At 50.5% G+C, this 27,585-nt stretch overlaps 1 protein-coding gene across 1 annotated transcript in view; it reads right to left on the reverse strand.

Moving 5' to 3' along the window:
- The window catches only part of LOC119105328 (inactive dipeptidyl peptidase 10), a 107,532-nt gene extending 85,266 nt beyond the window's left edge, over positions 1-22,266 (reverse strand). Inside the window, exon 1 of the mRNA XM_037228796.1 lies at positions 21,367-22,266. Coding sequence (XP_037084691.1) covers positions 21,367-21,438 — 72 coding nt within the window. The 5' untranslated portion in view covers positions 21,439-22,266. The remainder of the gene's footprint in view (positions 1-21,366) is intronic.
- Between the last annotated feature and the right edge of the window lie 5,319 nt (positions 22,267-27,585).

The raw sequence follows: 27,585 nt of genomic DNA on the forward strand, positions 1-27,585 counted from the left end.
GTATGACCAGGGACCAGTTCGGACTGCCCGGATTGCAGGATTACACACGGCCCTAACTGGACATGTCCGTTGATGTACGTCTCGGGAGAGATCGGGACGCAGCCCGTTTTCTTCTGACTTGTGGGCGCAGGGCCTTATAAGCCTTTGCTGACGGTACAGTTGAACGGTGCGGATAGAGATGCCGCATCGACGCTTGTAGGAAGAGCGACGAGGGACCAAGTCGTGGCATGGACCGATCAGGCTGAGTCGAGTGCGCCCGTCGTACAGACCATAAGGCCTAAACGCAGGTCATGCCGGGTGCTCGCTGTCTCTGCCGATGGCTCCACCGCCCCAGCAGACGCACTGTCTACCTCCAGGCCCCTAAGGGACGCGTCATGGGCGGTGTTTGCGAAGCTCGCTCCGGCAGGCAGGAGGCGAGGACGCGGAAGCACTGGAAGTAGCACCTCTGTACTGGACGGTGCGCTGCCTGAGGCGTGTGCGCAGCAGCGTGAAGCCGCGAGCGGTGGGCGTGGCCGAAGGAGTGATGAGCCACTCCACCGTCGCCGAGACATGAGGGAGTGTCGTTCAAATAGGGAGCCGTCACCCTGGAGGTCAGGCGAGTGAACGAGTCGTTGTCCATTTGTGGTATGCCTAGGGCTGGCCCAGGAGCCGCGTCGCTGCCAAGCTGATTAACGTTGACCTGATATAGTCTAAATAGGGCATAGGGTATAGTCTAAATAGGGCATAAGGCCAGGGCGCTGGAAAGGAGTGTGCATTGGGGACGGGGGAGGGCATTAACCGTTTGCGAACCAAGAATTAGTGGGGTGACGTGGGCGCCAGCGGTTGTGTACGCTTGTAGTCAATGTGGTGGGGGCACGCAAGCATGCGGCCTGTGTGGATGGGTCAAGGATGAGGGGACTCCCAGGGTTGATATCCAGCCAGTCCTTGCCGATGTTATTCGCCAGCTGCATGAAACTCCCGCTAATTTGTCGCACCTTAGGATTCAGAACGGCCAATTTTTCTTAATGCATCCGGTCCCGTTTTTGCCCCGTTTAAATGTTTTCATCAGCCAAATGGCGGAGGTGGGATACCGTGGTAAACCGCGCACAACCATGTACGGGGAGACAGCCGTCCCCGGTGGCTGGTCAGACCTACTATGCCGCTAATAAGCCGGTCACCCGCTTCACCCTAGCTCTGTCGCACATGTGTGTTGATGTCGGGTGTACCAGAGTCTTGACGTTCTGAGTCATGCGATTCCCATCATTCGACTCGTGTGCATATCAATGGACTCCCCATAATAAGTTTCCTTTTGTGAGGAGGGGTGATAGCGGCGGCAGTCGGGCAGCTGCGCTGCGCACGTACCCGATCACAGAACCTACAAAACAACAAAAACATCACATCGCTAGTGCTATAAAACATAGCACTTTGATGACATTGCATGGTTCACTGGGGTGCGCAAGCTCGATATAAATGATGTAATTCTGATTGTGTAAACATTCGAAGAGCAGCGTGAATAACGCCGAGATGTCAGTCATGATCAGAAAAGGAAGGCGACAAGGAAGACGGTGCACCAATCCTGGTACGTCAAGTTAGCTTTTCAGCATAATAACTCATAATATCATCACATGTTACGTATTTTCAACGCGGCAATGGACGTGAACTGAAGGCGAACAGCAGGAAAGATGGTGGACGTTACGCAAACTGAGCGAGGATAGGTGCTGAGCGCCGATATACTTGAATCGGTTCAACTTTTTCTTTTGTCACGCTGGCGATCCAGATGGCCGAACGAATAGTTCTGATGATCGAATGAAGTGGCGATTTTCGCTCCTTCGACTAAAAGAGGAGCGATTACCAGAAATGCGTCGGTGACATATCGCAGCCGAGATGAGTGATGCACCCGAATAAACCGGCCAAATCAGCAGCCCTCGGTGACATTCAGAAGGAAATGTGAAATCACGCATGGAATGGCATAGCGATGGCGTTGGTGCCTGCTTCGCTGTGAGCCCGAGAGAGGTCTTTTGCGTCATATGCGGATTTTTGCGCTACTCATCGGCGAAGGTTGTAAACAACAGCAGGCGCGTAATATTGCATTTTCCCGCAAAATATCCAATGTCAACAATTAAGTGTAATTTCCCGCGCCATATCATCATTGCATGATGATGGAGGTATATTTCATGCGGTTCGGAGGTCATAGGCCATTAACATAACCAAACATGCCGCATGTGCCTTTATTCTTGTTGCATGATCCTCGTACTTGGTTGTAATAAGACTAGCCGTTGCATTCTTTTCTATCGTATATCTGTTATGAGAGCCTTTTATGCAAACGTACAGTTTTAAATAGTAAGGAAATGTGGGTTGCGGCGAAATTTCCCAGTTGTCATGATAGCCTCACGTTTTTCAAGATTAAGTTATAGAAATTGTGTCAACTAATTTTTTGAAGAAAATAATATTCGGCCTTTGTGACCAGGCTTGTGACGTCACAGATCATGGTGTCTATCGCCGGACGGGCGCTATCTTCGCCCGCGCGCCAGGCGGGAGGGCAGACGGCCCATCGCTAACGGGATTTTAATGGATCTAGAAGAACGAGACAAAAGAGGGGATAGCGTGGTGCTCGAAATGTGATGCGTGCCAAGCAAAAAACAACAGTAAGACAGAAACACCACGTTCAGCCTTGCAAATATTACTGGCCAATCGAGCGAAACCCGTTTGCTTGAGTACGTCCATTTAGTACTGAGTCCGTGCTCAGTCCCTATTATAAACGAGAGAAGCAAACGCGAGCGAGAGAAAGTTCTTCTCTGCCAAATTGCAGGCTTCATACCCTGAGCCATGCCTGGCTAGCGTTTTCTTCTGAATTTCATCGGATGAGGGCGTTCTAACACAACTATGCACTCTCGACAACTAAATAAATAAGTACCAGGCGGAAAACGAGATCGTGGGATCGTGAGATCGATCAGCAAAGTAATAGGCAACGTAGAACAGCATTATAATTAAGTCGCTGTACATCGTGCATGTCATGTTTAGTGTGATCATACCTAACCATTCTAAAATCAGCCAATGCAAGCTTCTTGTTTACGATCAAATCTTTTCCGGTTATGGAAATATAGTAATTAGATGAGTTTTGAGAGTATTATTGCAGTTATGTTAAACGTGGCCTCAAATAGCACAGCCAGATAATGAGAGCCCAACAACTTCTCTCGTGACTAGTCTCTCACTTCTGTCTTAATCTGCAAAATTGTACCAATCTTGGATGTGAAATACCTGTCCTTTCTGTAAACTGCTTTGTGGTGTAGTTTTTGACGTTCATTAGAACGTCCTGAATCACAGCCACGCCAAAATTTGATTGATTCCACTTTATGAGGGTAAGGGTAGGCCACCGACCTAAAAAAACACCGACCAGCCTTTTGCATCGAAGAACATGTCGCCTAGGGTAGCCTAAGTGCCAATTTAACTTTAAATATCAAAATAGTCCTAAAAGTTGTTGGCCACTTTAGATTCCTAAAGGTCAAATAAAGCTGCTGATCCCACATCAACACCAGTTACATTTTGTTTATAATAGGTGTCTAGCTGGTCTGTGAGCGGATCTGAGGAAACTTCGAACACCGATCTGAAAAATGACGCATTTCACCGCACACGATCCATAATTCATCACTTATCGGCCTTAAATGTTGACACAAATTAGGCATGTAACCCTACATACCCCATGCTCGTTGCGTCTTTAGCTCCCGAGGCATTTTGGTTATGAGGAGGTTGGATCAACCGCCATCCGAGTGCGTTATGTCCAACTGGCCCTCCAGACGTTTTCTATTCAACCTGATAATCTCAAAGATATTCCAAGGTATTATTGTCTAAGTACACCAAAAACTATTGATGTGTAGTAGACACTATGACCGAACCGGGACATTAAACATTGTGTTTTTTTATGAAATCGTTAAATCATTGTCTCTTCTCTTGAAACGCTCGCCTGCGGCTTACTTGAATGGCTGCATCTATCAGTTTCATCAACGCTTCCCAATCCTGCGTTAACCCTAAACGGCTGTGCTGCATACCTCGGGTGCCTTCCTATGAACAGAAAGCATAAAACACTGCAGAGACCTTAACTGAGTAATTGAAAAAATAGTGAATTATGAGCAAAAAAAAGGAGGATCACAAAACATCAATGATGTGACGACGTCTTCTGTATGTGTAAATTGGTTGATCAAATGACCAAGTTCAAAACATTCGCATCTACAGCCGGCGACCCGGCAAAATGCACATCTTCCAAGGCGATACCGACTGAAGTCACCAGAACAGTGCAACAGTGGTGCATCCCTTGCGTTAGAAGCAGCTCCAATCATAAATGCATGCCTGACTCAGATCCTGCCACTTAAAACCTCTATGCGTAAAAACGCCATCATATGTTTATTTCGATGAGTGGAAGCCTAGAGTAGGAAGACAGCCTAGTTTGCTAATCAAAACATGCTGATACCTAATAATTATACCTCAGTGTTTGTTGCATCAGACAAGAGTGTATTACCTTAACCAAGATCGGAGGGTGTTCGGGAGGCTCGGACACACCTGGAACACTGTTAGCGGAATAATACATTCCTCGTTGGCGTATCATGTATGTTTGTAGTTTTCTGCAACAGATGGCAGCACTTTGTACTAGTGGTAGGGCTGCTTTTGCGGAGCACTGACGCACACATTAGCTTGCAATCAAAATAACAACCGTGTCGAGGCTATGCATGTATCATGTATAATGCGAGCTGAGGGCTGACCGAAATTATGCCGGTTGTAGCGAACTGCATTGACACTGTTTTGAACTACATCAGCTTCCCTCATTTACGCAAATCAATCATAACTTGTCCAGGAAGAATTAGTGCATGGTTTAGCAAGCAATTAAACTTCCGATCCTGAGTAACTAGGCCAACCGGCCAGGGCGAGGTCAGACACTTTGTCGGGGTCGCTCATAAACAACAAAGGCCCACTCCACTGACAATAAACTGGCACCACTCAGACGAAAGAACTGATGACCCCGGCGCAGTCTAGTCCCAGTGGGCGGTGAAAAGGCAGCCGGAGCGAGGACGATGGCGCCATAACGAGCTCCGAGCCCGCCTCACCTCTGAAGTATCGATACCCATCACCCTCTGTCGGCCGTTCTGTCCTGTTCTGCGCTGTGTTCTGTCTGTTCTGTCTGGTCGGGGTTCGAATCCCCGCGGTGCCCGGTCTTCCCGCCAGAATGAGAGGCAGGCGGCGCCATATCGCCTCAACAGCTGAGTGCGTCGTAAAGCCCCAATGGCAACGACGACAACCCTCTGTCGACCGCCGTCCGAAGACAGCCCCCCGAGCGCAGGTTGGATAACATGTTGCACAAGAAGTGGAAAATGTGACGCGAGAATGACGTTGGAGCAGTACAGGGACTGGCACGCCCCCGTTTCGCCATTGCTTCGGATATATATATGGCGGCCAGCGCACGAAATCAGCGAGGATATCCCCTTACCGGTCAACGGCAGTAACGGGGAACAGCCAAAGATGAATGGAGTGAAGAATTACTTAACAACCAGGTTTTGGCAACGAATCACGATCAGACTGGATTATTTATTTTCCAGCACTGGACCGCTGCATGAATCCATCACCGACACTTCATCTCTACTGTTGTGGGCATGGCCTCGTCCTGAGGCCACCCATACCACGAGATACCAGCTGTTCTGACCGCAAAAGAAGCTGTGAATTCCTAATGTTTCGTTACGGCATAAGACTTCCCTTCCATACAACCTCAGATGTCATTTTCGGCGTGGGCGATCGTGGCGCATGCACGACATTCAAGTGCGATAGACATAGTAGTCTCGTGGCTTAGCGCGGAAATTTCACGTCGATGTAGTTCCAAACTGTCATGTCAATTGACATGATGAAGGCTTTTAAGCCTACAGGCCGCAGAGCGTGGGCACGAAGAGCTCATTGGAGGGATCTTTAGTCCGCAACAGCTGACGGCAGCAGAATCTGCTCCGACCCGTGGTCAGCTGTTAGGGAGTAGAGGTACCACTGTTGGGGTCTTCTAACCCGCGCTTTGTGGGCCTGCGGGCTGCAAAGTGCCACCTCTTATATGACTTTCGTAGTAGAAATGAACGTTTGTGATCGGCACGGCGGACCGCATAAGCCATCTAGCGAGAAGTGTATTGGTGGAAGCTTGAACCGGTGTGTCACTAAGCCATGTGATATCTTGCTTGCATATACTTCTTTTGAGAACCAAGAAGTATAACGACCTCAGTATCCAAAAAACACTACGTCACAAAGCCAAAGTGCAGTTCGAAAAAAGCTGTTGCTCTAGACGTTTTAGAGGACAATGCAAAGCCATATCATGAGGTTCCATAATGGTCTCATATACGTATGTCGTTTGCTTAAGTGCACTTTTCGAACTCTCAAAGCATTTATTGCACAAATATTTTAACCAATCAGCGTTCTGCGAAGTATTGCAAAACACACATGTGGGAAACAAAGCAACTGGGAGATACTACTTTCATGGTGATGAATAGGGAAACCAACAGTCTTTCTCCCGTCACAGCGACTAAAACAAATCGACATGCCGATTATTCAGGGGGATTTAGAGATAGCTGGCATTACTGCTCAAATTTGACACATCTGATAAAGAAAACCACAAAAACCGGCATGCTCCCTTTTAGCTGAATTTCATTGCGAAAATCTACGACACTCCGTGCGGCTACAACGCTAGACTTTTGGATGTATCCAAAGATGGAGGAATGCAAAAATAATCAATTATAGCAATGGGATATTCACAGTGCTTTGGAATCAACTCACTTTGCCCTTGTGGATAAGCGATTACATCACGATAGCGTCCACCAGCGGACACGAAGATGCGGAGCACTCAAAGAAGGGCGTCAGGCACATGTCCGTGGTCAGCGCCAGCCGCCCCTGGGGGTTTACAAGTTTTCTGTTCCGCAACGCACTCCGGCTGTGCGGCACTGCACACCTCATCATGCCTCTGATATTTTCGTCGTAGTTGACGCTGTGCCAGAGACTTCAGTAAGTTGTTAGTGGTCGTTGCGATGACCGAAGGAGCGACCTCGTCGAACCCAGCAACGGTTGTTCAACATATAACACGCAGGGAACTGGTGGTAAAATTCACAGTCATCTGTCACTTATGTGGCGCGTCTTTCACCAATGTTACTGTCCCAGAACAAGGGACCACTCAAAATCAATCGACCTCTAGGGAAATCACAGTACAGGTGAGAGCCCAATATCGACACAGAATGGTCTAGATTAGCAGGCGTTAGCAGTTTAAAACCGAGCTCGCCACCTACTGGATAAATTCAGAACTGGTATTCTCCGATGGGCGGCAGTGGTGGCGCTCGCGTCGACCATCGGTCGGTCCCGCCTACGGACGTGGGTGCACCCACCACTGGCGCCGGCGAGGTTCGCGGCCTAGTGAATTTTAGGCAGGTTACATTTCTGGTCTGTTCTGACCGCATTGAATGGCACCAAAGACCCCAGCGACGTCTACAACTCGCGTCATCCACGCCAGCTGGTGGGTACCGTACAGAAACGCTGGTGTGGCAAAGCTGCTGAAACGTGTGCCTTGCAATTTGAGCCTTGCAGTTCAACCACTTTTTACGAAATGTGCCGCTGCCCCTAATACACATGCTGTGATGCGGGTAACAAAGAATGCAACAACTGTGATTTAAAAAAAATAATAATCCGAGCCTTCAGAACGGATCGATTTCCGGGGTCAGAGCTCACGTTGAGCAGTGCTTGTTGCACAAGCCCTGACCTCTTCCATCCAATCACGTAACTTCCCGTCAAAAGCAAAATTTGGTGGCAAAAGCTCAACGTCCCGCAATGCTCGGCACGGTCCGTCCTGCCCTCTGACATCACCTGACCTTTGTCGCGGTCGCTACCACCGGCTGCAAGCCATACTTGTCAAGGACAAATAGCGGGCGCCGAAAGCGATTCAAACTCACCCCGCCACGGGTGGGTGGATCGGAAAGCTGATACTCTAACGAACTTAGCCATCGGAACAGACAAGGATGTCCTGCTTATCTAAGCCCTTCTTTGTCATGAAAATGCACTTTAACGTTGTTCCTGAAGTGCCAAAACACATAAGCTGAACCCCACCAAACACCTTATGCTCTTTACATGTCAGGTTGCAAAAATTTGGCATGCGGAAACAGATTCCATACGCAAAAATGCAAAAAACTAGCATAACGCAGCGCATTCTTGGCTCTAAATGCACCTTATGACACCTTTTACAGTGGTCCCGTGGGTGTGCACATAACAGCATGCAATGAAAGTCATAAATTCACTTGACCTTTGAAAAATCATTCTCGCTGAGGATCTTATCACCTTTAATCTCAACGTCAAATTACACTACAGGTCACGCCATCTACTTAAGATAGGAGCGCATACGTATGTGTGTTTCTATATCTGTATGTCCTCATGTATCCAGATACACATGATGAGAATCGCTTCAATGGTGGCGATATCTGCGATCACAATGGATTCAACATTTGGGGCAATACACGGCTTCGGTACAAATAACTCTACTTCATGCTACGCCGGTGCCGGTGTCAGTACAACAACCAGCACGAACGAGAAAAAGACACGTTTTAACATTTCGCACACGCGGGAGAAAGTGCAAAGTATTTAAAACCATATTGTATTAGCTTCAGCCAGACAATTGCCTGAATCTCCCCTCCCCCAAAAAAGATCAGAGGAAAAAAAAACTCGGTATGCCATTAACATGAAACCCTGTGGAGTCCTGGATCTACCCTTTGGATCCAAGCACACGTCTGGCTGCAGTAATGATCAATGCAGGATCCCCACTCACAGGAAACTTAGAAACGCGCATGAGTGGCGCAATTAAGACATCCAATCTCATGAAAGTATTGAAAAGCTTTTCATGGATAATGTACCCGAGTGATCCACGAACCCTACAAGGCTCCGAAATAGTGAATACCATGCTTCTGGCATTACAGATACACGGGTCAGTCTTAAGTCGCTGGAGACACCGACGCCAAACGCGTCATCTCTTAGCGTACCGAGGCAAGTGTGTCGCCTATCTATTACGCTGCATTACAAACGTAGGTCTGCCTGTCCTCATTTTTGTAAGTCTGCAGGACGTCATTTTCCATTACGCTGAATTACGAGCGTAAATCCGCCTGTCCTCATTTTTCGTAAGCCTACCTGTCCTCATTTTCTATTACGCTGAATTACGGGCATAAGTCTGCCTGTACTCCTCTTTCAACCACATGCACAGCTCAGCCGACTGCACGAACTGAGGATCGCGACGATCCCGGCATAATTCACGCCCGCCTGGTGCCGATGTCTGTCACGACCGGTGTCCACCACGGGCTCACGAGACCCCGATCCGCCACGGCCGAGGCTCTGAGGACACTGAGCCGAGGCTTAGCCGTGGCCCGTCCATTTGTATAATGTGGAGGCTCCCGCCTACTCCGGCCCATCAGCTAAAACAAAATATGAGCCAGCTGGACCCGTCGGGTGCAGCTGTATATCGGTCTCGATTTATGTGCAACAAGCGCTAGCAACGATAAGTTGACTTATGGTTTAGTAGTCAGTTTTTACCAGTCTTCTTCAGCATGATGCCAGGTTGGGGTAAGGCCGCATGAAGCGCGAGATACAAGAGACACAAATTTGTTTTAAAAAATGCTTCTGATTATTCACAGTACTGCAGGTCTGTTTAGCACAGAAGGGACAAGTTACAGGTATTGTCATAGCCTTGGTGTAATCACACCAAATGTATCGTTGTCGCCATTAGGGTCTTAGGACGCACTCAACTGCTTGGGCCAAATGGCGTCAGCTGCCCCTCATCCTGGCAGGGAGGCAGGCACCACGGAGAATCGAACCCCGGATCCCGAGAATCGAACCCTGGTTTCCCATTCGCGAAAATTAACCTTTCAGTATCTGCACAGCTACAATGCACCAAACATGGATATGGGAAGATTTGGAGTTGGTACCCAGGCTGTGCCCCATAGGTCCTGGACTCGCAAACTGATTGGCCGCAACCGGCCTACCTCGGACCCGCTGTTTTATGTTGTTCCGTTTTTTAAGCTTAACGCAGATTGCGTTAGAGAGAGCAGCTATACATATAGAATCGTTGGCACAATGAAGGAGCATATAAATGCCCCACACACACAGCTGCGTGATCCGAACACTGCTCGGTCCACGCTGGTGCTTGTACTTGACCGAGAAGCGTAATCAATGCACTCGATTTATTAATACATATGCCGCGCCTGAAAACCAACCGCGATCGCGTCCTAAAAGCTACACAAGTGTACGGCCCAATGACGAAAGTTCAACACAAATGTGTGTGCTTTTTGCAATACCTCGTTTGCAATCGTCAAACACGTAGACCAATCCAACTTCATCGATTTCATCACCGAATTGGCCATGACAGGCTAGACCGGCAGTAAACGAAAGCAATTTTCAGGCAACACGATTTGCGAACTGGTGCCTGGACGCTCAATCAGCGCACCTTATTGTTGCCTAAGTTCATGGGACAAGCGGAATTCCAGTTCCTCACAATAGTCCATCTGTGTGGATTCCCAAAGGTGTTCGACTCTTCGGTGCTTCATTGTGTCATCGTCCGTATAATAAAAAGCATTCACGCGTGTTATACCCTTGCTCGTATCCTGTTCCACGAAGTGTCTAGCTGGTAACAAGTATTGTGTCTAAGACGTCGACGTGTGCTTGAACTCGCTGTTGGGCACCGCCCCAGAGCCACCTAATGTCATTGGGAATGCCCCATGACGTCAATGAATAATTCAACAACGGAGCTTCAAAGCCAAACGTCGATGCTTAAGGTGTGCACTGATGTTCCAGAACACTAGGATTATGCTGATGATCTACCGAAAGCTTGAAGAAGTGGTCTAAAAGATACATTCAACCGCACAGATTATGCACGATGAGACGCAGACTGGCTGATGCAGAGCAATCATTTGCATCGTCCGGAGGAGTAGTGGCTTTCATATGCTTGGTCTGTAGCATGACCTAGCCACCCAACTGGATCTTTGATTTTACTTTGAAATGAACTCTTTGGGAATGCTTTCTTCTTTTCTGCCGTGCTCTGTGCTGGGGCCCGAACAAGAGTCACCAAATTCACCAATATCACTAGCCAATTTGCACGTATGTTCAGACACTCGGCTCTATCTCAGGTCGACTACTAGCATTGTTGTTGATCGTGTCGTACCTGCGGCGCAACAGAACGGATCAATACGGACCCCGCAGACCAGCTGCGTAACGGGGTCGCGGTCAGCCCTCAGCCGGCCTGGGATTGGAGCACCCCACCAGGACCGGCGCGAACCTCTCCCACCGCCAGCAATGTGCTGACGATGCGTCGCGTGTCCGGCGTCGGAAAATGTTGTGTCAGTGAACACAAATACGCAACAGATATATGCCAATTTACCGCGGAGCCGTTCAAAGAGGCACTTGAAAGCGTGCGGCGAACATCCGCCAACAGCTGGCACACAGCAGCCTGTCCGGTCGTACAGTAAGGGAGTGTCGAATCAGGACACAATCGTTCAGTCGCCGACCAGGGACGCATGTGCGCCTGATAGGGCCATTAGCGCCACAACTCCCTGACGGGATTTGGGCGTAGCAGCTGTGACCGCTGGGAAGTTGACACCCCACCGACAAGCCGAACTCGAACCCACCGTCGTTATTTCGGGAAGCGAGCAAGCTTTTAGCTGCGAAAAGGGCCGGCGCAGGACCGCAGCATCACTTGACCCACCGAGCGTGTTGATTGGCTGAGTGGTCACGTGGAACAAAAAACCTTCGGATTGGCCGAGCCACCCGACAGCGCGGCGCCAGGCTCTTCTATATCGCACGGGGGTCGCAACTGGCAGAAACATACCACGGAAGCCCCGCAGCGGGCGGTTGCCATGGCGACGTGCTTATGCACGACACCCACCGGCCGAAAATTGTCTGAAATCTGATTTACACCATGACGATGTGCGGCTTCGGCACTGATCGAATCAGCACATCTACGAGCGGATCGGCGACATGATTCTGTTGGCGAATTATTTGAAAATTTGCTTAGAATGACAGTTTCGAGTCAGCTATCCCGACAGTGACCCTCATGCGCAGCATGCTCGAAATGAGTCCAGGGAGGCATGATTACCGTTCACGAACCAGCGTGAAATTGAGGCCAGTGAACACGAAGAGCCCATGGCGCCAATAAGCTCAGCGTGTCATCAGAGTCGGGACGGATAAGTGCTTGATGGCCGAGGCACACGTGGGGCCGTACACGTCGTCGACAGGCTGACAATTACGTCCACCGCGCAGTTGTGTCAGGGCGGTTGCAGCTCCCACACCATCAGGACGAGTTGTGCTGTTAAATCTCCCACAAAGATCCTTGCAACATCATAGCTAAGTCGGAGGCGCCGGCCTCCCCTCCCACCCTCCCGCCGTTCCCACCCCCCAAAACCATCGAGCTGAGCGCGTCTCTGCCGCCGGGGCCGAACCGAGCGGCTGACGTCGCCCGTGCACCGGCGCTCGCCCGGCTCGTCCGAGCGCGGCCCGAGACGTCACCTGGAGCGAGTACGGTCACCCCTGCCGGTAACGCGCACCACCGCCTCTGATCGATCTGACCAACACACGAGGGCCGCTCGCTCTATTTTTGCAGCGGCGGATCAGACCTATAGCGGGCGTTATTATTGCGGCTCGGGCAGGTCACCGCCGTCGCCCGCGGCCGTGTGGAAGGGCAGAAGCGCGGCCTCAGCCGCGGCGCCGATGCGTGAGGCCGCTACTTCCGCCCGAGGCCACGTCACCCGCCAGTTGCAGCGCTAACAGTCGTTATTTAGCTTAGTATTCGCAAAAGCTGACTTTGGTTTGCAACCGATCTATGAGTCAGGATATAAAGCCAGCAGCATGCGTGAAAACCAAAACTGGCATTGGTAATTCGCAAGTTTGCCGGCAGCCACCAGCTCTGTTGAACATGCAACTACATCCGTACAGCACGTCTTCCTGCCGCGGTATATTGCCTCATCAAACTGAACGAAGGCCTTTATCGGTGTTGCTGTAAGCCCTCCGTCAACGCTGGAAGCTGGGATGACTAGGTCTTACCTAACTTCAGATGTTGCGTCGGAGCCCGGTCAACAATGCATTGCCCAACGCTTACCTGAAACAAAACAAACGAACGGTCAATCGGCAAGGCAAGTTTATCAACGTGGAATGAGTTTACACGACCATTATGGCATGACATACCAGCTACTTGGTTTGTTCTATCGGTATACAGCTGGGGGATGCACCAGATGGAAGTCCAAGCACGAACACTCGCACCCTTACATCCAAACGGGTGTGTCGTTTGCATATCGCATACAAATTGACTTGACTGTTGGTTGCATCCATTCTCGAAATGCTGCTCACGTCCGAGATAATTCAGGCGATCATGCGCCTCAGCGCTGGGCTGCGGTAACGCAGCGCCATCTTTAAATGATGTGACAGTTAATTAAACCACTCAGTCAGGGAGAGGGATGGATTGAAGAATGATGCAGATGATAAACCTCATATAAGGAGCCCACCAAACCAAAATTGGAATGGAATATAGCGCATACGAGGCGCGTACAGGCCGCTGGCTCCCCCAGGTAGTTCTATGATTTCCAGTACAGACAAGCACAGAGCTACTGTTGCAAAAAGCAAATCCGGTGTTGAATCATGAAATGGGATGTATCGGATACCTCACCATTTGCCCTACAAGCGTGCTTACGGAAATGAAAGCTCGGGTTGCACCCTGTGGAAGCGTAACCCACCACATTTACCATCACAGGAGTCATATTTATAACATGACAACAACGGAAGCAGCAGCTTCTAGCGGAAGCTTCTAGCACGAGAAGCAGGTTTTAAGCATGACTTAACATATCAGACATAATCAGGCTGTTTTAGATGGCAACATGAAAGCATTGTTTGTAGATAAGAAACCAGCTACACTGGTTGGGCTCTTTTTGGAAAAAAATTGCTATTATATCCTTCAACTGAAAACTGAAGGGGAGTTTTTGAATCCCTCTAACGGTGGTATCGAAGTATATATCTAGGTTAGGCAAAACATTCTTTACACCATACAATATTAGCAACACAAATTTGCTACAAGTACGTCAACTGCATGGGTAACCACCCATGAATATCAATATACAGTACGTAGGGTTTCGTAATGAAAGGAGAAAACAAACAAAACGGGCACATCACAGTCTTCTCCATGTTGCAAAACAAAACTACATGCTCCTCTCTGGAGACGGGTAGACATCCATTATGTAGCACGCAGACACGTGCATATCTATGCATGTCATATATTTGGTAGGGAGTGGGAGGTCCTGGTGCTACGTGCAGCTGACTAATACAAAGGCAGCTACCAGTGAGGATATTGGGACTCGAAGATTGGTGATGAATGGAACCACAGGCACCCAATCGAATGCATTACGATATTGAATGGGAGGCACTGAATGCTGATGGTACTTTTTATTGTAGCCAGAAACATGACTTGGTGCGCACGACACAAAGACATTGCAAGTCCTTAGCCAAGGACAAAAAGGTGTTTAAGCCCTGAATAGGATCCATTATTATAGCGTGAATAAGTAAATGCGGTGCACGTCATCCAGTATCCCACTCAGAAGACGATCACGGCAATACACGCCATATCATAAATGCATAACTGATAAAAGTGCTCGCAATGCGGTTGATAGCAGATGCCTACACGGATGAATGTGTGAGGGGAGAATAGGTGAGCAGTGATAGCGAAGGAGCATATCGCGGTCCTCAAGACTGCTGATTCACACCATGTAAGGTCGCTCGAGTTAGGCAACTGGCATGGGAGGCGGGCTGAATAGCATCCTGCGTCACTGCATGGTCTAATGACTAAATGACGACGAAAAAGCAGTGCTGGTCTTTAAAAAGCCGGTGTTACGTTTAGATGGTTTAAGGACATCTCAACACCGGTTTGATTTCGCGTCCTAAGCACTTCCAGCAACGATGCCCATCGCATCGGTGAACCAGCCGGTCACAAGTCAGCGGACGTGGCCAGACATCTCGCATGAGGGCGCCAAACGTTCTCCACGAGCCCCTCACGCAGTCAGAAACCTTCCTCACCCACGCCCCACCAGACCGTCATGACCACTTAGTGAAAGTGAGTGCAAAAAGTCGTGAAAATCCATGAAAAGCCGAGCGCTTCAGGATACAAGGCTGCATCGACCACCATCCCGGACTCATCACTAATTCAGCGTTCGTGATGTCCGGACCACGCTCGCCGGCGCGCAACACACGGCCGTCAGTTACGTGCCGCTGTAGATACGGCCTGTCGGTCATTAGCGGTCAGTACGTGGGCCGCTGTTCCCGTTTGCAAACCGTCGCCACGCCATCCTTCTTGCGGCGGCGCCAATGTTTCGCCGTGACGCACGAATGTCACTGTCCAGACCCGTCGTGACTCATGGGTGTCGCCGTCCAGACCCGTAGTGACTCTCGAGTGTCGCCGTCCAGACCAGTCGTGATTCACGAGTGTCGCCGTCCAGACTCATCGTGACTCACGGGTGGCGCCGTCCGGACCCGTCGTGACTCACGAGTGTCGCCGTCCAGACCCGTCGTGATTCAAGGGTGTCACTGTCGAGGCCCGTCGTGATTCACGGGTGCCACTGTCGAGACCTTTTGTGATTCACGGGTGTCACTGTCGAGACCTGTCGTGATTCACGGGTGTCACTGTCGAGACCCGTCATGACTCACGAGCGTCTCACCAACGCGCTTACAAGGGCGTGCCAGTCGTGACTCACGATTGCAACTGTCCAGGCTTATCGTGACTCACGGGTCTCACTGTCCATGCCTATCGCGACTCACAAGTGCCACTGTCCATGCCCGTCATGACCGGCCGGGTGAGCACAGTAACGGTGGGCTGGCTGTGTGCACCGCCCGGCCACTTCCCGGCTAGAGACGCAGGCTGCACTTAAACCTTGTGGTAGAGCCATGGCAACACCAGCGAAGACTGGTGAGGATCATGCCAGACCCGAGCCCGCGTGTTTTAGCCGGTGGCCGCAGAAGGACGGTGTTTCAGCTTCGTTGTCGTTATTCCAAGGCGCCATGCGCCAGCTCGGTGTCAGTGTTTCTCACCGCAGCTCCGTTCCAAAACCACTTGAATTGATTAAGTGCAGGCCTTTGATGCGGCATTACTGGAACATTCTGTCACCGCCTCTCACCCCGCGAAAATTCCTGATCGCCAAGCCCTCGCTGTTGCCGAGGATCGCGTGCGTCGAGTTAATCGACTCACCCTGTCTCGCGGTTCCCAGATGGAAACTAAGGTTTGCCGAGCCGCCTGAGTGGCTCAATACCCAAACTGACTGGCGCGACTCTGTTGCCAGGCCCGTTGAACGAAATACAGGTGTTATACAACTGAGCTGTTCTCCACGGTCTAGCTGTGCTGCTCCCAGTACCCGACAGAGAGTCACAGACCCCGACCACACCAGCGCTGGAGTAAGCCTCCAGGAAGAGTCGCGCGGGTCATTATGCCCCCGGTTCATCTCGCGTCGAATGGAATCCTCAAATAGATGTGGCTTCATCCGACCTGACCTTAGATGTAACAAAAAATTTCCACGGAATAAGCGCATGGCGGTCACCGCCCTAACGGGATAACGCGCGTTCAATGTCTGCTACTGCAACGAAGGTCTCAAGGAGGGTCGGGAGCGGTTTAACGCTTGATCGCGACGTTGATGGTTGTCTATCAGCGATGTTCGTGTAGCAGCTCTCGTCAGGGAAGCCCATGCTTTGCTGCCATGTCGTGATTTTGCAAGGTTCATCGCTATGCTGTGGAAGTTCTTGTTGATAATGTCGGAGCACCTTGGAGGCCCTGAGGGGGACAACAAGCGGAGATGCCTGCCTCCGGGGCCGGTAAGTCCAGTCAGCCGATGGCTCGGGCGACTCCAGTCAGTGTTGCCACGCGGACCGGTAGTCGCCGGGCCCGATTTCATCGATTTTCGTTGCGAGGGAACGACACAGGCAGCTGTTGTAATGACGGCATGATTGCTGCAACTTGCGCTGGCCGGGTATCCCCCCACAGCAGCAGCCAGCAGCGGTTTGATTCGGAAACGCCGTGCCCGCGCGCTCAGCGGTTTTCACGGAAACAAAAGCGGTGGCAGCGGCCGACAAGCCGTAAACACACCTGGAGTCGCTCGGCCTTCGCACTCACAGCTCCGGCCCGGCAGCCGGCATCTAACTGTCCGCAGCCGCCACAGGTGGCCAGCCAACAGTGTGGCTACAGGGCGAGGCGCGTGAGCCGGCCGACGACAAACGAGCGGACCCCAGTCGAGCGCCGGCCACACGGGCGGACCTCAGCGCCGAGCGCCGGCCACGCGGGCGGACCCCAGCACCGAATGCCAGCCACACGGGCAGACCTCAGCGCCGAACACCGGCCACACGAGCGGACCTCAGCGCTGAGCGCCAGCCACGCGGGCTGACCCCAGCGCTGAGCGCCGGCCACACGGGCGGACCTCAGCGCCGAATGCCGGCCACACGGGCGGACCTCAGCGCCGAATGCCGGCCACACGGGCGGACCTCAGCGCTAAGCGCCAGCCACGCGGGCTGACCCCAGCGCTGGGCGCCGGCCACACCGGTGGACCTCAGCCGAGCCGAGTCATACGGGCGGACCTCAGCGTCGAGCGCCGGCCACGCGGGTTGACCCCAGCGCCGAGCGCCAGCCACACGGGCGGACCCCAGCACCGAGCGCCGCCCACGCGGGTGGACTCAAGCGCCGAGCGTCGAGCCGGCCACGCTTGTCGATTTTCCATCCAACCGTACGCATTGCCGATGACTCGAGCTCGGCATAGGTAATCTATACTTGGGCTGAGCTCAATAAAGCAAAGCATTAGGACGGACACGCCATTACGGAGGCACGCCGTGCACGCACAGCGACCCAGGCGGACCGGAAGTAGGTCAGCGGCTAGGTGAAGGCGGCTTTGCGTTCCTATGCAAGATCAAGCAGCAATGAAGCGAAATCGATTTGTTTTCCCTGGACCTGACTTTGGCTTGTCAGCTCATCGGAGCCATAACCACCCGGACATCCCCATCACAATGCAACGGTCGGTTATTGAATCGTGGGCTTGGCGACATCCCAACAACTGGGTGCGTCAAGCTCGGTTCTCCATTAATTTCTGTTCATGTCTCGTCGCGAGGTCATGTAAGCCTTCTCCAGCAAGTCGGTGACCCATGTCGACCGCTTCACAATGTTTCTATGCCTGCAAATTTAATGATGCGCCGCCGACACGTCAGCGCCTTCGTCGCAGCCCGCAGACACCTTCGTCGTAGTCTGCAGACACCTTCGTCGCAGCCTGCAGACACACCGCCCGCAATCAATCGACCGTCGAATCTCGACGCCACGTGAACGTGCCGAACATGCCCGCGCCCCTCGCCGGGGCGGGGCCGTCGCCTGGCCGCACCAATCCAGCTTGAAAGAACTCGTTGGCAGTCTAATCGACGCGGTGCGGTGACGCGAACGCGGCTGCCTGGGGCGGCTCGGTTAAGCCGACCGGCTGCCGAGAGCACCCGGCGACCTGCCGTGGGCTCGCGCGACTGCCGTCAATGCCGCCTGAAATTGCGGCAACGCAAAACGGCCCGCCGCACGGTGGGCTGTGAACGAAGTTCAAAAGGCACGGGCCGCCGGTCGTCCGGGCAAGATCATCCGTCGCACGTAGATCTTTTATCATGGTTAGTGTCGAGCGAGGTTGGGTCACTGCTTTATCAGCCGGTCTTTGAAAACAGCTAAAATCGCATCGACCAAAAACACGAATTCCAGCGAAACCGATCAGGGCAAATATTAAAAGAAGTGTTCCACTTTTATATGGGGTTTTGAACTGAAATAGCCAACTTGAAGACTTTTCGGTGCTGTTCACAATCCTGCCCTTCTAAAGGTCTAAGCCCCTCTACCTGCTGAGCCATACTCCCACGAAAGTGGAAAAAGGCGCATCGGGGAGAGGATTTCAAACTCACCTTAGCGTTCATGACGTCACAATAACGTCATTCAAAGCCCGCCATTCCAAAAACCATGCGCCGATGTAGGCCAAACATTGTACTGCCAGGGCGTTCATATCTTGTGTTCGGCAATGCGATTCCCTAATATAACGACCGCTAATTGGCTCTCAATCAATACCGTGCGAGGTACGATGACGCAATCAATCCATGACGCAATGAGGAGCACATTTACTAAGCAGAGAATTGTGCTGTCTCGAGCAGACTTCTCCACTTAAAAGGTGTACCAACAGTTATAATGGAGCTGCTTCATGATATCTGGCGCTTGCTTCAATGTCTTCAAATGTGAAACATTCCCTTTAATTGCACGGTGAGCACCGAGGCCGCATCCAGCTCCGGACTTTCAGGGAATAGACGAAGAACGTCCCCCCCCCCCCCCCCACCCCCACCCTCACAACGTGTTTACTATCGCTGAGGGACGCCAGTATTCAAAAAGGATCGTTGTCTACAAGAAGCAAGGAGAAGTGCACGCTTTCCGCTTTTGCCCAGAAAGCGCCGAACAAAGCAAAGCCCCCCTGCGATCAGACTCCAGCCCGACGCCACTCCCTTGAGTGTGAGCGGACACCACTCCCCTGTCTGTGAGAGCCTGTGGCCACTCCCCTCTCTGGGTGTACCTGTGAGTGGACACCACTCCCCTGTCTGTGAGGGCCTGTGGCCACTCCCCTCTCTGGGTGTACCTGTGAGTGGACACCACTCCCCTGTCTGGGTGTGGCTGTGAGCGAACACCACTCTCCTGTCTGGGTGCCCCTGTGAGTGGACACCACTCCCCTGTCTGGGTGTGGCTGTGACCACTCCCCTCTCTGGGTGTACCTGTGAGTGGACACCACTCCCCTGTCTGTGAGGGCCTGTGGCCACTCCCCTCTCTGGGTAAACCTGCGAGTGGACACCACTCCCCTTGCTGGGTGTGCCTGTGAGCGAACACCACTCCCCCGTCTGGGTGCCCCTGTGAGTGGACACCACTCCCCTGTCTGGGTGTGCCTGTGACCACTCCCCTCTCTGGGTGTACCTGTGACTGGACACCACTCCCCTGTCTGGGTGTGGCTGTGAGCGGACACTACTACCCTGTCTGAGTGTGCCTGTGAGTGGGCACCACTCTCCTATCTGGGTGTGCCTGTAAGTGGGCACCACTCCCCTGTCTGGGTGTGCTGGTGGGCGCACGCGCCGTCGCGAGTCGGGCGAGAGAATAACACGAGCGGGCGCCATCAGCGATGCCGCCACCTAATGAAGCCCGGCCTTTAATGAAGCTGCCGCTAATGCCGCCGGGGGCGCGGAGCGCGGGCGCGATCAGCATCTCCCGTCGCCCCGATCACGGCCAGGCGCTGCTGGCCCCTCAGGGCGACGAGGGAGGGGCGGCACGTCCCAACAGGTCCGGAGATCATCGACATACGGGCTCGGACACACCGACAAAAGGTTCGAAGGTCACCGATGAAGGTCTGGGTTCGACCACCGGAGGTCAGTGGGCCGACGACACGGCTAGTTCCGGAGTCGGCGGCTGGGGACTGCGAGCTGGAACCTACGGGGACGGAAGAGTCGGGCTGACAAGGGCGGCCAGCGAGCGACCGGGTGAGCTGGTGGGTGCAGTGTCATGCCACATGACACAGGACGGCAGCGGCGGAGCACGGCACGTCCTGGGACCGTGACTTCTCCTGTCTTTTCTGTGGGGGCCGTATGCATGCCAAAAGCATCACATACTGGCGGCGAAAAGTAACCCAATTGCTGAGGAAATTGACGAAGTGTGTGTCGCCAACCGACCAAGTAGTGCGCATAAGTTGCGTGGAAGTGGAAACGTGAAGCAATTGTTCAAGAAAGCAAGGCTGGTGAATCCACCTTCAGGACACTAATATATATCACGATGCAGGGCAATAAGGAAGCTCAAATTACAACGTGAGTAAACCATCAATATACAACCTGGTATAAAGGGAAACAACGCCCTAATTCTTTGGATACATTGTCCCAATGTCGTTTGGACATAGTTGACCCTAAGTCGCACATGGGTGGGTTTCAAGACGCCATCTTTTTCAGTGCGCATCTCGATGGAATGATCTTTATACGCTTAAGTGGGTTGGGCTCCTCCCTCCTCCCCCCTCCCCCTCCCCCCCAGCGCTTTTCATCCCTGGTGTATGGTGGTAAATGTGGACGAGGGACGAAAATCCCTAAAATACGATTAAAACAGAAAAGTACTTAATGCGTAAAGCTTACCACAGATATGATCAAATATGTAGCGTCCACAATAAGACGCAAATGGAAACGTGCTTGCGGTACACTTACAAACACACACAGTCGCACTGAGCATGGTTCTGAAGCACGTTCACGGTCAACGCTAGTAAAGCTCAGCCCAAGACAAACATGTACATCCCACGCGCCAGTCAGGCACAGTGACAATACCTTGAGAAACTGGATGGCACGCTCATCCGCCTCGCTCTCCCGGCGCAGGTGCAGGCGAGGTCGGTCACTCATGCTGTCCGCCGATAGGTAGCCCCGCAAGGCGCGCCATTCATCGTCCTCCTTCCACCACAAGCGCCGCAATCGCACGTGGCGAGCGTCGTGACTGCCGCGTCGACGAGGGGCTTGCTCGCTAGCGCCGTGCGGGGTGCGGGCTGCTTGCGGGTTGCTTGTGGGCTGCTTGCGCTTCTTTCGCGACTGGTTTTAAACTTCGGATCGGTTCGAAATTAAACTCCGGATCGGTCTTTGCTTTCTGGAAGTAGCAATGAAGTTGCAGGGTGCCTGTGGCGCTGATGCTAAGATACCGACGAGCTTCTTGATGTCTGAATGAATTAGGCTTACCAAAAATACCATTCCCCAATGAATTTTGTTATTCAATGGGCCAAACAGCGTGGAGCGAAGGAAATGTCTTCAAAATTGAAACGAAACTGTTCTTCATCTACAAAGCCAAACTTTGCCATGACGCAATATGTTTTTCAGTTGACATCCCTAAAGCTGCTACCAAAGTTCTGCAACATTTCAGGTCATAATTGCAAGTTGGTGATGATTCAAAGTTCCGACCGCAAGTGCAGATACGGTGCATAGAGCGAATCTCTGGCAAAAAGAAAATAATCCTTAATTAGGAGATGATACAGTTCCTTGAGTACTGACCTCAAGACGACCTAAATGTGTGGAACCAATTAGCTTCATCACAGGTAAGAGGAGATTTCCAAGGAGAGAGGAGAGTGTAAGGAGATTTCTGAGAACAAAAAAGGCCTTTGACCTGGCATAATGGAGCCCATTATTGACCTGAACAAATAACAAAATACAAAAAAAAACACCAGCACTGATCACACGATCTCATTGAGACCAATCCACTGGCGTTTTCTATTAAGCTCTATCTTCATTACTCTGGAAACCCCAAAGAGATGAGGCGTATCAACCCCCTCCCCCGAAAAACGGCGGATTAAGACGAGGGTTAAGCTGATAAGGACTAGGAGCTGAATATGTTTGCCTTTTTTGCCAATTTTGAGCCTTTATCTATTAAACATTAGGTTGCCACCGAGCCGCACCTTGTGTGGGCTGACATCAACGAACCGGACAGTAACATTGTGCGTATTCTGAAAGGCAGAATTCGCGAAATATGGCTTATGTTTGTGGTATTCAGTCCTTAACTATACTAAACGTTGCTTATTTTCGGACTTTTATTTTATCTAAAAGTTACATACTTAACACAATTGTTAATATTTATGGCAAAAATCGGCAATGCGATTCACAGCATTAGTAATCATGACTCAAATATTTTCTTGCCAAACGTGGAAAGTCTTTAGCAGTTTCCTAAAGCGCACCCAAACATTTCAATAATTCATCCAATGAAATAAAACGGATCGTTTCGCAACATTCCACAATAACAATCGCGGTTTTGGCAACTATTCATCGTCAATGATGTTTTATGGCGCACTCAGCTGCTGAGACTATATGGCGTCGCCTGCCTCTCACCCTGGCAGGAAGGTTGGTTGGGCACCGCGGCTCTGGTAGGTCTTTCCAATGACTCCTTTCTAACCCAGAATTACTGGGGGGCCCGCCCAAAAGGCCCATTATTTGGCACCAGCGGCATGCCAAAAACAGTATCCGAAATAGTTCAGAAGGTGCACACGGAAGATTATTACAGACATGACATTTTCTCGGCACGAGGATGTCGCGCCGTTTTCTCGGCACGAGGATGTCGCGCCGTTTGAGCGTCCCCGTGACGCAAATCGAATACATGTCCCGGCCGACGGCGACAAAGGAGCCTGCCATCAAACGCCGCAAATAATCCAATCGCTCCGAAATTGCCTGCCTGACATCCATGTAATCAATAACAGCCATAAGAAGCAGAGCGAGAGACAGCGGCCTCGTAAGGATCGAGGCGCGGCCAGAGGCCGAGGCCGAGGCCGTGTAGCTTGCGGCCTGTCAGAGCAATATCTGCCTTGAAGACCGCTTCCCGACCCATATTCGTGCCAGGACGGATCTCCTTAAAAGCAGATCTTCACATGGTTCACGAGCCTGCGCTGTATTCAGGGTAAGTCGACAAGCAGCCCTGACCACTTGCAGCTGAAGGTCACGTGGGCGGGGTAAGTTCAGCGCAGCTATCACCGGTGCAACGGACGCCAGAACTCTTGATTTAACCAATTTTGCTACACTGGAGCGGACGTGATCCGGGCCATTTCTATCACTAAATTTCCACTGTGCTGGAGAAATGAGACGCCTAAATGGCAACTGATAGCAGATTTTCCCCGTACCTGAGTGGAAATGACCCTTGCATGTAGTACCTGGGATAGCGCCAGATTGCTTATCTCGCTAAAAAGCCCTCATGCATGTCATTCCAATGCCTTTAATTACTCTCTGAAAAGGGACAACAACCAAGGGCAGCTAAACTGCTCGCTGGCATCACATTCTCCCTGTTAGGTGGCAGCCGCCTTCGTCGGGTCCGACATTAGGCGGACTTGTGCTAGACTCGAGCTGGAGCGTGAACTGGCTCACGAGCCCATGTTTTGAGGCGAGACGTGAGATGAGTCGGCTCGTTAGGAAGAATGCCGCTGTGAGCCATGGGTCGAATCATATTCTTCGTAAATTTCATGAGCTGTCTCTTGAGCCGATTATTCCTAGCAATGTCGTGTCAGTGAGCCATACGGCTTAACTTAAAACACTAGCATGATGAAACACATCACGCCCCAGACAAACTAACAGCCCATTTCAAAGTGTTGATATGAACAGCATGCACCATTCGTTATAAAGCTTTTGCAAAATGAGCACATAGCTCGTTATTAAAATTTCAAAACAGCAATCATAATATTTTTAATCCTGACCTTAAGTTTGCCAAATCCCAGTCTTGTCTAAACTGCATGCCAAGTAGCTCAAGGGTTTTGGTCCTAGGTGCCAGGTGAAATGTTGGGAGAATTGGGACTTACAAGAGCCGGATGGTGATAGGTTACAGGAAAATATATCATTTGCTACACTTAGCATTGCTGCGGTTGCTGCATTTGCCAGGTTCAAAGCTTGAACTTCAAACTACAAACTAGCTACTAGGCTATTTACACCTATGCTTTTGTTTTTTCCTGGTCTCTCTCTCTCTCTCTCTCTCTCTCTCTCTCCTCTCTCTCTTCTCTCTCTCTCTTCTCTCTTCTCTCTCTCCTCTCTCTCTCTCTACACACGCGCACACACACACACACACACACACACACACACACACACCACACACACACACACACACACACCACACACACAAACACACACACACACACACACACAAACACATAATATATATATATAGAGATTAATATATATATATAATATTGTCGTATATATGTGGTATATAGATATATATAAGATATATATATATATAGGTGCATATATGTATATACAACGTGGATAGATATATATATATATATATATAATATATATATATATATATATTTACAACAATATATTGTCGTATATATTTGTATATATATATATATATATATATATATATAATATAGATATATATATATATATATATATATATATATATATATGTGCATATATATATATAATATCTCCTCTCTCTCTCTCTCTCTCTCTCTTCTCTCTCTCTCTCTCTCTCTCTCTACGAGTCTCATGGCTCACGAGTCATGAGTCAACTAGCCGGAACTGAATGAGATCTTTGATTTTGAAGGCCATGCTTGTTATGAGCCAAATGCTTTAACGCAAGCGATGAGTCTTAACCGAGCTGAGTGAAAAACAAATTGCAACGGCTATGAGTCATGAGCTGGTTCGGATCCCAAAATCTGTGAGTTGGCCCTGAGCCAGCTCGACACAATTAAGTCGAGCACAAGTCTCGTATTAGGTCACGATAAACATAATAAACAGCGTCCGGAAGTGACGTGGCTCCGGCGACGCCCGTGCTACCGGCCGACCACGCAGCAAGTACCGAAAAGGCAAGAGCCGTCTCGCGGCCGGCAGTGTCCCATCACAAAGCTGTTAAATTGCTGCGGACAATTTATCATGCGTCTTGTGGCTTGCCTCGCCGAGATTTGAGCAAGTCAAATTTGAGCAAGTCAAATTTGAGCAAGCCAAACAAAGTTACGGAGGCGTGGATAATGAGCTCTATCTCTTCTGGGGTGTCCGTGGGAATCATGTGAGAAGTCTGCTGACTTGCTTGCAGCCTCTTGTACGCATGGCTGACCTTGCAAGGCTGGCTGCCCTCGCTCCCTTGATCTTATTCTTGGGTGGATTCCGGGTACTTTATACTACACAGTGCCTTTACAAATACCGGGATATCGGAGTGTTAGCTATCGGATGACGTCACAGTCTTAAGAAAATGTTCGGCCCTAAGTGACGATTCAATGCGTTTACAAAATAAATGTTCACAACTGCGGCGTACAGACAGCTAAATTTTGTGTCACATTAGCATATGCGCAGTGTCTCACTTGTTCTGTCACAGCAAAAAGAACACACCAAAAATAAAGGTTTGGGTTTTCAAAATTTACGCCTATAAAATGCAACTTTTTGTATGCCAAACGTATAGTTTCAGAACCCACTTTTCTATTCCGAGACATATTATAGCTTAAGGGCATGCCGGCAACTAGACTGACGGGGTGCGAGCCGATCAAAAAAGGACAGGTGCAAAATCAATTCATATACGTCTGCAATTTTAGAACTCATGTGCCATCAAATTAACATGTGTCTTTCGTGCGCTTCCTGTATCCACAAGTGTCGTCCAGATTTCGTTAATATGCGCCACTAAGTGTCGCCAGAGCCCGTCATTTGAATCGCATCACGCCTCCCGCCCTGAAATAGGCGTCCTCTTTAACTCTGACGGGCGGATGTGAAAAGCGTCTGCAAAAAGATGTCGTCGCACTGGTCTGGCACAACTTGCTTGGTGGATTCAGAATAAACGTGACTGATTTCACTCGCAGACACTCTGAGGACGAAGCTGCCCGTGTCAAACATTTGAAATGAATTTTACAAAATGGCTATCCCTTTCCGCAGGTGCACAGTATTTTTAGAATGGATCTTACTTAATCCATCTGGAGCTGCTGTTGGTGGTCAGAGTGTACAGCATTTTATTTCAACAGAAAGTCCCAAACACAATTTTTACGAAAAGCCACAAATAAGCGATTCATTTTGAGCAGCACGTAAGCTACAGTCGGAAAGCAGAGTGCGGCTCCTGCAGCTACCCAACGCAGAAGAGTAAGGAACAAGACGCCGCGCATCATTAATTCAAAGCATCAGCATGCCAATTCGAAAATGTACCGTCGACCTCTCGCAGATATGACCATTTCAGAACATAGGGAAACTTACGTCTTGCAGGGCGTGTGTGAACCCAAGCCAAGCCATTTATCTGACTTCAAGCTTTTCAACGAAATTTGGGATCGTACAATTGCCACGCGCTTCTACGATATGGCGTCAGCCCCCACCGGGGCTACACCGAATCACTAGGCAAGATGTTTTGCAAGACGGCTTCCTTGTCTGTCCTGCTGAATTTGATCAGTGTGATATGCACGTTAAGTGAGTTGAAATAAGCTTGCGCACCATGACCCTGAGTTTCCGTTTCTTGGAAAGCGTGAACTGCATTGGGGAACAAACGTGAGGTTGCATGGGATCAGTTTCGTCACTGGGAATGAAATTGTAGGCTCAGGTCACAACGTCGCAAGATTGTTTTCGACACCAGCAATCGTGTGATACCACGATCACATCCGTTATAGACCTTGAAATGAAGCGGTGCCGTTTCATATAACGCACGCCTTACACTAGCGATGCATCGTCACAATGCTGGCTGGGTGGGTGAAGGCGAACGGAAGCAATCACCATTTGCTGGACCATCAGAGGGTGGTGAAGACAGTTACTATGATGAAATTCGGTCTTCCAATGCAATATCTTATTTAAAATGGATGAACGAAATGTGTTGCCGTTTACCCGCGCCTGGCTTTGCGTGGCTTATTTTGAGGAGCTATGCTGTTAAGTCCTAAAAAAGTTACAGATTTTATCCGACCCTTTTGAATGGGGTGATTTCTGGGATCAGGGCTGACGCTAAGCAATGCCTGTTGTATGAGTCCTGACCCCTACCATCCAATCGCGCAATCCCAGTTCAACAGCAGAATTTGGTGGCGAAAGTTTAACGTGTCGCAATGCTGGGCATGGTCCGTTCTGCCCTCTGAC

Source organism: Pollicipes pollicipes, unplaced genomic scaffold (assembly GCF_011947565.3).
Source record: "Pollicipes pollicipes isolate AB1234 unplaced genomic scaffold, Ppol_2.1 Scaffold_6138;HRSCAF=7277_pilon_pilon_pilon, whole genome shotgun sequence".
Classification (NCBI taxonomy): Eukaryota; Metazoa; Arthropoda; class Thecostraca; order Pollicipedomorpha; family Pollicipedidae; genus Pollicipes; species Pollicipes pollicipes.